This window comes from Bos indicus x Bos taurus, chromosome 18, assembly GCF_003369695.1.
Source record: "Bos indicus x Bos taurus breed Angus x Brahman F1 hybrid chromosome 18, Bos_hybrid_MaternalHap_v2.0, whole genome shotgun sequence".
Classification (NCBI taxonomy): domain Eukaryota; kingdom Metazoa; phylum Chordata; class Mammalia; order Artiodactyla; family Bovidae; genus Bos; species Bos indicus x Bos taurus.
In genome coordinates this window covers 3553228-3566708 of record NC_040093.1, presented here as the reverse complement: position 1 = coordinate 3566708, position 13481 = coordinate 3553228, and the positions used below count along the sequence as shown (strand labels likewise).

At 53.9% G+C, this 13481-nt stretch overlaps 1 protein-coding gene across 4 annotated transcripts; it reads left to right on the top strand.

Moving 5' to 3' along the window:
* The first annotated feature begins 2515 nt into the window (after nucleotides 1-2515).
* On the top strand, nucleotides 2516-12948 carry HSPBP1 (HSPA (Hsp70) binding protein 1). 4 transcript variants are annotated; one of them, XM_027514739.1, is made up of 8 exons: nucleotides 2516-2843; nucleotides 3170-3469; nucleotides 5342-5546; nucleotides 7431-7655; nucleotides 10037-10192; nucleotides 10282-10378; nucleotides 10895-11006; nucleotides 12477-12948. In XM_027514739.1, exons 2-8 carry the CDS (start codon nucleotides 3266-3268, stop codon nucleotides 12549-12551), a joined length of 1074 nt encoding a protein of 357 aa, XP_027370540.1. In that variant the 5' UTR covers nucleotides 2516-2843; nucleotides 3170-3265; the 3' UTR covers nucleotides 12552-12948. The 4 variants fall into 4 exon arrangements, 3 of the variants coding, with proteins under 3 accessions (XP_027370540.1, XP_027370539.1, XP_027370541.1); XR_003506369.1 differs by having other exon boundaries at nucleotides 2630-2843; nucleotides 3173-3469; nucleotides 10037-10170; XM_027514738.1 differs by having other exon boundaries at nucleotides 2636-2843; nucleotides 3173-3469.
* The last annotated feature ends 533 nt before the right edge of the window (nucleotides 12949-13481 follow it).

Genomic DNA, 13481 nt, shown 5'->3' with positions numbered 1-13481 from the left:
AGGAAAATGAGGCCACGTGGATAAAGTGCCAGGAGCCTTCCAGGCAGAGGAAGCAGCTGTGCAAAGGCCCTGGGGCAGAAGTGTGCCTGGTATGTAATGGGAAGGCTGAAGTGTGGCTGGAGGGGAACAGTGGAGAGTGCAATGGGAGGAAATAAGGTGAGGATGCAGACCCAACAGGGCCTTAGAAGCAGGGTGAACAGGGGATTTCCTGGCGGTCCAGTGGCTAGATTTAGCACTTTCAGTGTTGGGGCTTGGGTTGGATCCCTGGTCAGGGAACTCAGATCCTGTAAGCCGTATGATGTAACACAAAAAACAAAACAGAACCGAAAAAAACAGGGTGACCATATGTCCTGGTTTATGTCTTTTATTCTGTAATTATCAGTAGGGTCTGTTTTCACTCTCAAGTGCCTTGTGGATGAAAAATTGTATGATCACCCTTCTTACTGGTCATTGTAAAGGCTATGGCTTTTATAGTGTACCTGGGGAGTTTTCATCTAGGCTACCATTATATTACACATATGTTCATATGTGTAATGACATGTACAATTACATGTCACAGGTACATATATTATTCAGCATTATGTATCATAATGTATGTAAATAGTATTATAGTGAGATGGACTTTTACATATGTGTACATAAGACACAGAAGTTGGACTGTGAAGAAAGCTGAGCACCGAAGAATTGATGCTTTTGAACTATGGTGTTGGAGAAGACTCTTGAGAGTCCCTTGGACTGCAAGGAGATCCAACCAGTCCATCCTAAAGATCAGTCCTGGGTGTTCTTTGGAAGGAATGATGCTAAAGCTGAAACTCCAGTACTTTGGCCACCTCATGCAAAGAATTGACTCATTGGAAAAGACTCTGATGCTGGGAGGGATTGGGGGCAAGAGGAGAAGGGGACGACAGAGGATGAGATGGCTGGATGGCATCACCGACTCGATGGACGTGAGTTTGAGTGAACTCCGGGAGTTGGTGATGGACAGGGAGGCCTGGCGTGCTATAATTCATGGGGTTGCAAAGAGTCAGATATGACTGAGCAACTGAATTGACTGACTGACTGACATAGGTACAGTAGGCTGCATGTGTGTGCTCAGTCACTTAGTTGTGTCAGATTCATTGCGACCCCACAGACTGTAGCCCACCAGGCTCTTCTGTCTATGGTATTTTCCAGGCAAGAATACTGGAATGGGTGGTCATTTCCTCCTCCAAGGTGGGGATCTTCCCAACCTAGGGATCGAACCTGCATCTCCTGCATTGCAGGCAGATTCTTTACTGCTGAGTCATCAGGGAATGCCCAAAGATGCCCATGTCATAATTCTGCGAACCTGTGAATGTGTCAACTTAGTCAGCAAAACGGTCTTTGCAGATGTGATGGAGCTGAAAATCTTAGATGCAGAAAATTTCCTGGTTATTACATTTGTGCCCTAAATGTAATCACAAGCATTCTTATGAGGGGGAAACAGAAGATCAGTCAGAGGAGGAGACAGGATAAGGAAGGAAACCGAAGCCAAAATGGGGACCTCTGGTGGTCCAGGGGTCTGGGTTCAATTTGAGGTTAAGGAAATAGATCCCACATGCTGCAACCACAGCTAAGACCAGGGCAGCCAAAAAAAAAAAAAGCCAAAATGATGTAGCCACAAACCAAGGAATGTGGACAGCCTCCTGGGAAACATTCTTCCCTGGAGCCCCCGGAAGGAATACAACCTTGATTTTAACTACTTGAACTCGGTGAGACCCACGTTGGGCTTCTGAACTGTAAGTAAGCCACCAAGTTTTTCAGTAATCTGTTAACAGTAGAGAGGAAATGGAGTACCCAGGGGCTCAGATCCATGTCTGACAATCGTCCTCCTCAGTGCTACACACACACACACACGTTTGGTCTTCACATCCCACACCCAGCAGTGCGCTCAATACACCTGTGATTGTGGGCCCCACCAAAGTTGAGTATAACCTTTTCCTAGAGTGGGAGGGCCTTGTATGGAAGACTAGAATTAGGATTTATTTAAGCCTAGCTCACAGTCCCAAACCTGAACCCTAAATCTGGTGCAGGGAGGCCTCGAGCTGCCTAAACCACCTTTCCCCGGGGAACTTTATTTCCAGGCTTCAAGAATCACCTCTGGTGCACCTGGCAGGACCCAGAGAAGATTCCACAAGGGAGACGCTGGGGGAACGATAAGAGTGGTCTGCACAGGAGGTGCAGTAGGGAGAACGGGGAGCCCCTTACGAGGAAAGGGGAAATAGAAGCCAAGAGCGGGCTGCAATAGGCCAGACGCCGCCCGGGTCAGATATTAGTGCTGAGAGCACAGGGAGGCCCAAGCAGAGTTCAAAGGGCCCCAAGCTTAACCCGGAGCCGCGGGCGCTCCGGCCCGCGGGGCGGGTCTTAGCTGGGAGTGGCCGAAAGCCCTGGAACAGGGGCGGAGCCTGAAGCGGCGGGGCGGGACGGAGCGCAGAACCGGGACAGGGGGCGTGGCGTGGGCGGGGCATAGCAGGGGCGGAGCCAGCCCGGGGGCGGGGCCTGCACGGGGTAGGGGTGAAGCTTGCAGAGAGGGTGAGGAGGTGGGGCTTATCGGGGGCGGGGCCCGGTCCGGGGGGCGGGGCTTCGGCCAGGGTGTGCGCGCGCTGGGCGTGGCCGGGGCGAGGGGCCTGGCCGAGCCAGGTGTCCCGCCAGGTGGGAATAACTTAAGAGCCCGGGGAAGCCGCCTCACGGCCCCAATTGGTGTGGCTGCTCCGGGAACTTCCGGGCCAGACCGTGCGTGTTTCCGGTCAATATGGCGGCGCCCAGTAGAGTCAGGTGCGGGCGAGTCTATCTTCGGTAGCGGCGGCGACACGAGGCTCGGGGAGGTGAGGTCCGCCCCGCTCTGGCTCCCCTCGTCAGACAGGAGGAAGGGGACATGTCGCTAAGATGACCAAAGGGAGGGCTTCTTGCTCTGAAGGCTGGGCGGTGGGGTTGCTAAGAGATGGGAACGACCGCGGTGGAGATGGAGGAGGGGGTTGCTAGGGAGAGTGGGTGGGGCCTGTTGCTAGGGAGGAGAGAGGGACTGCTGACTTTGGGGAAGGGGCCTGTTGGTATGAAAGAAGAAAAGGGGGCCGTGGTTAAAGGAGGTGTGGGCAGCGTGGTTTGGAATCATGCAGGGCCGCCGAGCTCCCCTAAAACGCCACCTTCTCAGCAGACCCCCAGGAGTCCACCCGTCAGGACGCCAGAGCTACTTCAGCGGTGACCACCCCCTACCCCAACACATTCTTCCTTTCTTCGCAAACTGCCCATGGCGAACCAGGGCTCCGGGGGCAGTCGCCTTCCCCTGGCGCTACCCTCAGCCTCCCAGGATTGCTCGTCAGGGGGCAGCGGCTCCTCCGAGGGCGGCTCGGGCCATCCCCCGCCGCCGCGAAACCTCCAAGGCCTGCTGCAGATGGCTATCACGGCGGGCTCTGAAGAGCCAGACCCCCCTCCAGAACCCATGAGTGAGGAGGTAAAGGGCGGGGGTCCGAGAAGGTGGGGTGAGGGGTTTGGGAACAGAGATATCTGGGGAGGGGCGGTAGTGCCTGTGTGAAGGCATAGGAGGCTGTATTTGTGCTCCATAGGGTTACTGTAGACTGAAAGTCAGATCCTGGGACCCTGCACTGTGCGGGAAGGCAGAATAACCTCATGGTAAAAAAAGAAAACGCAAGGGCACGCCAGAGCGAGACAGATATGGCTTCAGTATGTTACAGCTGTGTGACCTTGGGGGTATCACTGCATCTTTCTGAGCATCGATTCTCAATTGCAAGTTGATGTTGATGATAAGAAGGAGTGGCCCTTCACAGGGTAGTTCTGAGAGTCCTGTTGAAGTGGGTCTCAACATCACACCTGGTACACAGGCTTTGCTCCTGAAGGCAGCAGGATATTCTCATTAAGAGCAGACTCTAATAAGAGTTCCGTGGACAGACCACTTAGATTTGACTTAGGTGTTGTGGATGGCTGACTGTGTGACCTTGGGCAAGTCACCCTTTTCTGTGCCTCCATTTTCTCATCTGTGAAGTGGGAATAGCAGTAATATTAATACTTAACCATGGAAGGCTGTTCTGGAAGTCAAGAACACTATTTGCTATACGTGATGTTTACTTGGCGGTGACAGTTGCAGTGTATGAAACATGGTGTTAATACAGTAACATCCATGAAATCACTGAGCCTCTAGGACCATGAGGTGGTCCAACAGGCATGGAAAAGATTAACATCTTGCCCAAATTTATCCAGGACTATGACTTTAGATCCTTCATCTGAGCACTTAGCACAGAGTCGGGCCAAAAAGAAAAACACCCAGTGGCCAGTTCTCAGTGCTTATCTTATTTGACCTACGAGCAGCATTCGATGACGACCCTGTCCCCTTGAGCTCTTTCTTCATGTGGCTTCTGGAGCATGGACCAGCGTGGTTTTCTGGTTTTCATCCCACTCACTGGCTTTTCTTCCCCACCGCCTCTGTTGGTTCATCCTCATTTTCCAGTCCCTTGACCATAGAGCACACCAGCACTCTCTCTTCTCCATTCACTTCCTGTATAGATCTCACATTGGGTTGAGGTTTTACTCTGACGACTCTCAAGTTTATATCTCTAGCCAGTGGTTCTCTCCTGGAGGGATGGTTTTAACCACATTTGGCAATGGGCAGAGACATTCTTGGTTGTTGCAAACTGGCGGGTTGTGGGGGGGGGCAGTGCTGTTGGCATCTCGTGGGTGGAAGTCAGGGATGCGGCTCAGCGTCCTGCAGTGCACGGATGACCCCCACTGCTGAACGGTCCAGCTCAGGGTGTCAGTAGGGTCATGGCTGAGAAATCCAGGTCCAGGCTGGCCCTCCTTCCTAAGCTTCAGGTGTCTTTCTCAATATTTTGCCTTGTGTATGTCATGGATCCCCCAAACTTAACAAGTTCAAAAATCAGCACCAATTTGTACTCGTCTCACTCCACACCTGCTTCTCTTGCCATCTGCCCCGTCCCTTTCTAGTTGTTCAGGACAAGAATCTAGGTGTTGCTGACCCTTCTTTTTCCGTCATGCCCCACAACCAGTCTCTCCATAGATGCAGTGTCCAGAAAAGAGCATTAGTGGAAAAGGTACCTGGGAGGTATCTGTTAGTTGAAGGACACTCAGCCCTCAATGTTGGCTGTTATTATTATTTTTTCCTTTGCCTGTGCCTCTTGGCATGGGGAACTTCCCTGACCAGGGATCAAACCTGTGCCCCTTGCAGTGGAAGCACCAGCTCTTAACCAGTGGACCGCCAGGGACGCCCCGGCTGTTATTGGTAATGACTGTTACTCCTGAGTCGATGATTGATAAGGTTTGCTTCTTTCTCCCGCCCCACCTCACCTTGCAGAGGCGCCAGTGGCTGCAGGAGGCCATGTCCGCCGCCTTCAGGGGCCAGCGGGAGGAGGTGGAGCAGATGAAGAACTGCCTCCGGGTGCTGTCCCAGCCCACGCCCTCCTCGGCTGGTGAGGCTGAACTGGCCACTGACCAGCAGGAGCGTGAGGGAGCCCTGGAGCTGCTGGCGGACCTGTGTGAGAACATGGACAATGCAGCAGGTACAGCCAGCCCGCCCCGGCCTGCCCCCCGCCGCCAGGGTCCTGCCCCTTCTGCCTTCCCGTCTGCCTCCGTCTCTTGCCGCCTCTTCCTCGCCCCCCCCCCCCCCCCCCCCCCGCCGCCGGCCCCCGGTCCTGCTGCAGCCCAGCCCTTTGTCCTTTGCCTCAGGCACCATGCAACCTGCCTCCTCCCGAGCCTCCCAGCCTCCCCCCTCCAGTCTGGCTCTGACTCAGGCCCCAGTTGAGACTGCCCTGTCCCCCGCTGCTTGGTCTGCCTGCCGACAGGGGCTACAATGGCACCAGGTCCCGTCCACCACCTCCCTGATGGGACTGACCATCTCACCCTGGTCCGCCAGGATCCCCGTGCTGTTCCCCAGAGTAAGAGACATGAGGTGGTCCTAGATGGGATGGTCAGAGAAGGCCTCCCCGAGGGGTGACACGTGATCAGAGACCTGAAGGGAGGCCGTGAGTCGTGGGATCAGCTCTGGAGAAAAGCATCCCAGGCAGAGGAAACGACCCATGCAAAGGCCCTGAGGTGGGAACCTGCCTGGCCGGGGTGGAAGAGCAGTGAGGTAGGCAGAACAGAGCAGAGAGAGTGAGGGACGAGGGCTGGGCAGTGACCTGTGCTGGGCATACAGCGGCTCCCAGGCCAAGGCTGGCGCTGTGGGTTTCATCTCAAAGGCCGAGAAGCCGCTAGAAAGACGAGTCGTCACTTCCACTTGGAGTGGCGTGGCATGGCGTAGTTGTTGAGGATGTGGATTTGTCTGTTCTGGACATTTTATGTACGAGGGATAGTAGAATATGTGATCTTTTTGCTATGGGCTTTCTTCTCCAAGTGTGATATTTTCAAGGTTCTTACAGGTCATAGCTGTATCAGAAATTTACTCCTTTTTGTGGCGAATACTCTAGTGTGTAGCTAGGCTGTGTGCCGTTCATCCTATCATCAGTTGACGGACATTTGGTCATTTCCCTCTTCGGTTATTGTAAATAATACTGCTGTGGACACTGGGGTACAAGCAAGCATCTGTTCCAGTTTCTGCTCTTGAGGCTTGTGGATACGTATATGTTGGAGTAGTCACATGATAACTCTCTTTCACTTTTTGAAGAACAGCCAAGCTGACCAATTCAGAAAACAGGTGTTGGGCTGTAGATTGCAGACCTCTGGTCTGGTGTAGTCTGTTTCCCCAGGGGATGTTCAGATTGTCACAGACCGGGTGTCAGAACTGGCATTTAGTGGGCTGGACCCTGGGCCACTGACCTTGTTGAGACGTGCCGGCCTTGAACAGATCCCCAGTTGGGTGCCTAGGGAGGGCCAGCCCTTGGAGGCAGGCTCCCTCAGCTTCAGCTGGTTTTCCGTCCATTCTGGCTGCCCTAACAAAGCAGCGTGGACTGCGGGGCTTCGACACCAGAAGTCTGCTCTCTCACAGCTCTGAGGCTGGCAGTCTAAGGGTCAGTTTCTTCTGAGGCCCCTCTCCTTGGCTTGTATGTGGGGAGCTTCCCGCTGTTGCTACATGGCTATCTGTCTGTGTGTGTCTGTGTCCTCATCTCCTCTTTTCATAAGGGCACCATTCCTGTTGGATTAGGGCCCCATCCTGTGACAATATTTTACCTTGCATGCATGTATCCTGAGTTGATCAGTCGTGTCCTACTCTTTGCGACCCCATGGACTATAGCCCACCAGGCAAGAATACTGGAGTGGGTTGCCATGCCCTCCTCCAGGGGATCTTCCCGACCAGGGATTGAACCTGTGTCTCTGCATTGACAAGCGGGTTCTTTGCCACTGGCACCCCCGGGAATCCCCTGGGGGTTGGGGCTTCCATGTAAATCTGGGGGTAGGACCCAGCTCAGCCCGTCACACCTGGCCTGCCTGCTGCTCTCTCCTCCCAGACTTCTGCCAGCTGTCGGGCATGCACCTGCTGGTGGGCCGCTACCTGGAGGCGGGGCCAGCGGGGCTGCGGTGGCGGGCGGCACAGCTCATCGGCACATGCAGCCAGAACGTGGCGGCCATCCAGGAGCAGGTGCTGGGCCTCGGCGCCCTGCGCAAGCTGCTGCGCCTGCTGGACCGGGACCCCTGCGATGCGGTGCGCGTCAAGGCTCTCTTCGCCATCTCCTGTGAGTGTCCCGGCCGTGGGGGTGGGGGGTGGGCCCACTCTGCTCAGCGAGCGGACCCTGGGGACGCGGGGCGAGGCCCAGTCCGAGCGCTCTGAGGCCCCTAAAGGCTCTCGGCCACGGGGCTGTGGACGTCTGGGCTGATCACCCCGTCACGGGGGTCCTCGGGCGGGGGCTGCTGCGGGAGTGTCCTGACAATGGGCAGTCCACTTCTGCAGAGAACGTACGCAGTCCCGGACCCCCCCTTACCCCCACCCCTCCAGGAGCTTAGAAAGTACTGCCTCTTATTCATTTTTTTGGTACGTCTTAAAACCCAGCCCTGCCCTGTCCCTGCCCCCTGCCTCACTGGTAGCCACTACATTTGTGAGTCTGCTTCTTTTTTGTTACACGATGTAGTTGTTTTACTTCTTAGATTCCACACGTAAGTGATAGCACACAAATGTCTTTCTTTGTCTGTCTGACTTCCCCAAGCGTGAAATCTCCAAGCCCATCCATGCTGTTGCAAGTGACGAGATTTAATTTTTCTCTCTTATGGCTGAGGCCTTTTATCTTTTAGAAAATTGATGTAGAATTCGCATAACTATTTTTAAGTGTACAATTCAGTAGCATCTGTGGTCTTTTTTGGGGGGTTGGGCGTGATTGCGGGGTACGCTACCATCTGGAAAGTGCTGGGGACCGGCCAGCCCTGGTGCTACCAGCCGCTTTGGTGGTCTGTCTCCTGACTGCTCCTGCTGCCTGGTGCCTGGAGGCTCACAGCGGTTCACCTTCTGGCCACAGACCAAGAGGGGGTCTGATGGCGGAGGAGTGGGCGTGGTGAGGGGGAGGGGTGTCCTCCGGTAGATGCATCTCCGGGTTCCTGGCACCGGCTGGGCTTAGGCCCGGGGTGCCGCTCAACCCCCTCCAGTGCACAGCGCAGCCCCGGGACACAGGGATCGGGCCCAGCGGAGAGGCCCCGGGGTGGAGGGGAGCCGTTGCCCCTGTATACGGCCTGACGGCAGAGCCAATAGGCCGTGCCCACTGAGCAGACGCGGAAGGTCATCACGTCTACCTCCCCATCTGCCGGTCTTTTTTTTTTTTAAACTGAGTAGCGGTGTATTTAGCGGGTCGCACAGAGTCGGACACGACTGAAGCAACTTAGCAGCAGCAGCAGCCAAACTATTATCGTTTTAGCCCATCGTTATGTGGCATGTTAATAAGCTACTTTAGATCTTTTTATTTTTCCCCACGTTACGTCTTTGAAACCTGGTGTGTATCCTGCACATAAGCATCTCAACTCAGGCTGCATTTTCAGCGATCAGCATGTAGCGAATTCTAGTGAAGGGACAAAGTTGTGCTTCACGGGAAAATACCACCGCTTCACCGCTTAACTTAAATTGAAATGAATGAAGCTCAACTGAGATTAACAACTCAGGTCCTCAGGGGCACTTGTCAGGTATTCAGTGGCCACGGTTTTCTGGAGACTCCCATCTGTCCTGGCCTAGACCCTGCCCAAGGGCAGGCACCTAACTGGAAGTGCCCCCTGCACCCTGGTTCTCATCGTGCGTGGAGGCCGTGCAGGGTTCCTGGCACCCTCACAATGTAGTCGGGCTCTCTGCTCTTAGTTTCCTCATCAGTAAAATGGGAGTCACCTCCTAGGATGGTGTGGAGAGTTAAAAAGAGATAATGTGCTCCTCAGAGGATGCGGGAACAAGATGTATATTCATACAGTGGGTACTAGTCAGCCATTAGAAGGAAAGAAGTTACTGACTCGTGCTGTAACCTGGACGAGCCTGGAAGACATTATGCTGAGTGAGAGAGGCCAGGCACAGAAGGCCACAGAGTGTATGATTCCATTCAGGTGAAATGTGCGGAATGCGCAAATCCACGGAAAGCAGATCAGTGGTTGCCAACTGCCGGAGAGACCACTAACCAGTACAGGGCTTCTTTTGGGAGTGATAAAAACATTCTGTTGTTAGATAATTATGGTCAGCCAACCTTGTGAATATACTGAAAACCACTGAACTGTATAGTTTAAAAAGGTAAATTGTACAGGCTGTGGAATTGTGTCTCAGCTAAAAATATTTAAAGGTAATGCCTGCGAAGCCTGGGCCCATAAAAATCCACGGTGGTGATGGTGGTGATGATGGTGATGGTGGTGAGAATGGTGGTCCAGAAGGCGAAGATTGTGGTGTTTATGGTGGTGGTGGTGATGTAATGGTAATGATGGTGTTTGTGGTGATGGCGGTGGTGGTCTTGCAGGTGATGGTTGTGGTGTTTATGATGGTGGTGGTGGTGGTGGTGACTGGTGTTTCTAGTGCTGATGGCAGTGGTAACGATGAAGATATTGGTGGTGATGATGGTGATGGTGACTGGGACCTCAAGGCCCTGCCTGCCCCCCTCCCCAGGCCTGGTCCGGGAGCAGGAGGCCGGGCTGCTGCAGTTCCTCCGCCTGGACGGCTTCTCCGTGTTGATGCGGGCCATGCAGCAGCAGGTGCAGAAGCTCAAGGTCAAGTCGGCGTTCCTGCTGCAGAACCTGCTGGTGGGCCACCCTGAACACAAAGGTGGGGCGGCCCGGGCGGGGAGCTAGGGTGGTTCCCGGGGGAGTGCACGGGAGGATGGCTGCTCCTCTGACCCTATGGCCCTTCCCTAGGGACCCTGTGCGCAATGGGCATGGTCCAGCAGCTGGTGGCCCTCGTGCGGACAGAACACAGCCCCTTCCACGAGCACGTGCTCGGAGCCCTGTGCAGGTGTGCTGGGCGCCAGGGGACCGGCCCGGTGGGGGGTAGAGGGTTAGGGTCAGATGGGGCGCCAGGGGACTAGCCCGATGGGGGGGTAAAGGGTTTAGGGTCAGAGAGGAGCAGAAATCAGGGTGCTGGCCCTCCGGAGCCTCAGTCTCCTCACTGTAGGGGCTGACATAGCACTCTGGGGAGGAGGGAGACAGTTTTCCTCCCACTTACTCTCCCCATCCCGCATGTAAGGCACAGGCAGGTTAGAGCCGTAAGACAGCAGCATGGAGCAGCTGAGGGAGCAGGCAGCAACGCTCACGTGTGGAGTGGGCTCCAGACCAGCCACTTTTCTAAGCGCCCTGTTCCGTACAAGTCTCATCCAAGTCCCTTGGGTAGGGTGGGGGCAGGAGTCCATGTTGCAGATGGGGAAACTGAGGCCCAGTGGGGGGGCGGCTTGCCCAGGCTCAGCCGGGGGGTGGGGGGTGGAGGGCAGCTGGGCAGAGGGAGGTCCCAAGAATGGCTGTCCTGTCCCTGCAGCTTGGTGACAGACTTCCCCCAGGGCGTGCGGGAGTGCCGGGAGCCCGAGCTGGGCCTGGAGGAACTTCTGCGGCACCGGTGCCAGCTGCTGCAGCAGCACGAAGAGTACCAGGTACTGCCGAATGGGGGGGGAGGGGTGGGAGGGCCAGCCTGGTACCTGCCTTCTAGGCCTCTATGGTCTATTCGCCCATGCTTTAAAAAAAAAAAAAATTTATTTATTTCTTTATTTTTGGCTGTGCTGGGTCATTGCTGGTCAGGCTCTTCTCAAGTTGTGGTGAGCAGGGGCTACTCTCTACTTGTGGGGCGCCAGCTTCTCACTGCAGTGGTTTCTCTTGTTACAGAGCACAGGCTGTAGAGTGCCAGCTCAGTAGTTGTGGCTCACAGGATTAACTGCACTGCAGCACGTGGGATCAGCCCGGATCAGGGATCGAACCCATGTCTTCTGCACTGGCAGGCTGATTCTTAACCAGTGAGCCACCAGGGAAGCCCGATTTGCCCACGCCTTTGTTTACACCTTGTTTCCAATTCATGTGTTTCTCTAGGCATCATTCAGCACACATTTATTGCCCCCTCCCACATGCTTCATGCTCTGTTAGCATCAGGGGGACGGCAAGGAGAAACAGAAGCTCAGGGTTTCTTAAAGAGTTAATAGATTCATCTAATTACTATCCAAATTAATATCATTATTTATATCATATCATTCAAATAAGTATTTATTAGATTGATAAATAATAAGTAAATGATAAATAGAAACCAATTATTGAATTAAATAGGTAAGAAATACGTGATAAATTACAACTCATTAGGTTTTTCATTAGATAAAGGATAATAATAAATTACAAATAGTAACTCACCAGATAAATAGATAAGTAACAAATAAGTGATAATATAACTCAGATATTTAATTATACAGATAGTAATGTGATAAATAACTCATATTTAGTTAAATAGGTAAGTAACTAATAAGTGATAAGAGCAACAAATAACATTCAGTAGTTATTTATTTAAATGACTAAGTTATTTAGTTAACTGTACTTAAGTAATTTATTCAGCCCTTATGATACCACCCAGATGCTGTTGCTTCAGCAAAGCTGGACACAGAAAACATGCCACCCTCTTGGACATACCTTCTGCTGAGATCATTCTTCTATGAACACTGTCAGGCATTTCCAGAGGGGTCCTGGGTACTGGGTGTGAGGAGCAGGGGTGACTGGGAGAAGCACAGTGCCCACCCCCCAGGGGCTTGTCCTCTGACCTTGTCACATGAACCCGTGGAGATATGTGCCTGGGGTTGGGCAGGGGGATCCCCTGCCCTGGTCTGTCCTGAAGTTTCAGCCATCCTTGCTTGATGCATCCATGCATCTATTCTCTGAATCTATGGTATGAACAGCTTTATTGACGTTTAACTTACCTATACTGAAAGTGTACAATTTGAGAAGTTTTGACATATGTATACACCTGTGGAAACCTTCATTTTTCCATCAGGGGCAGGTGGGAAGAGGAGCCGTTTCTGGGTGCAGAGCTGGTGGAGGCAGGGTCTGGCCTCTACACTCAGGGCTTCCAATTTCCCACCCCAATGCAGGAGGAGCTGGAGTTCTGTGAAAAGTTGCTACAGACCTGTTTCTCCACCCCAACTGATGACAGCATGGATCGGTGAAACCCGGTGGCTTCTCTCCCCCTCTTCATGGGAACCCCAGGCCTCCTGCCTTCCCCTCACCCATGAAGCCCTCTCCCAAAGGAGAGAAGGGCCTTGTTGGTGCCGTGCCCGGGCGTGTCAGCCTGTCTCTGCTCAGCCGCCAGGATGGGTGCTGAAGAAGGCGCTGGCTCCCTGGGTCCCGCCTCTCAGGCACTCTCAATCCACCCCCCTTCTCGTGTGCACACCGCTCTTCCAGGAAAGGTGCTCCTCCTCCTCCGCCTGCTTCACTGCCACCTTTGTCACCTCGCCTGCAGAGTGCCTTGGTTGGGGACGAGGGGCACAATCAGGGGGTCTAGGGAGCCAAGCAGGGAACAGCAGTGGGCGGACCCTTGGAAAAATAAAAGTGTTGCTCTCTAAAGTCCGGAGCCATTGTCTTTCATCCTCCCAGCGTCTCTGGAGAGGGAGTGTGTGGGATACTCGTCCTTCTCTTTGCACCCCCCCCCCCGCCCCCCATCTCTGATAACTTCTCTGAAGAAATATACTTTTGACATTAACGCTTCCACGTCTAAGGTGGGAGCCATGTTCTTTCCCAGCATGCAGTGTGGCGTGGCTTCTGCTCCACCAATCAGAGCTCGCCGCCCAGAGGCTTGGAACCTCCGCTGGAGAAGGCGGGAGCAGGTACTAGAGGCAGTGAGACACCTCCCACGCCAGCGATGGAGGCCACTCTGGGTGCCTGGGGCAGGCTTGAGGTTGGGTGTGTGCTTCGTCCTGACAGGAAAGCACTAGGCCTTTTCTCCAGCCTTCTCTGAGATTGGGGAGCAAGCAGGGGACAGGGAAACTGCCTCCTCCTTTTATAAATTCCTTTCAGTTTAACCAAAGAAGCTTTCCATTACAACCAAGAGTCTTGACTGATGGTTTATTTCAGACGAGGAAGTGGCGCCCAGGGTGGTT

Coding starts and splice junctions, on each gene's coding strand:
- HSPBP1 (XM_027514739.1), top strand. CDS start 3,266: ATGGCGAACCAGGGCTCCGGGGGCAGTCGCCTTCCCCTGGCGCTACCC. Junction 3,470..5,341: donor CAGAACCCATGAGTGAGGAG/GTAAAGGGCGGG, acceptor CTCACCTTGCAG/AGGCGCCAGTGGCTGCAGGA. Junction 11,007..12,476: donor AGCAGCACGAAGAGTACCAG/GTACTGCCGAAT, acceptor ACCCCAATGCAG/GAGGAGCTGGAGTTCTGTGA.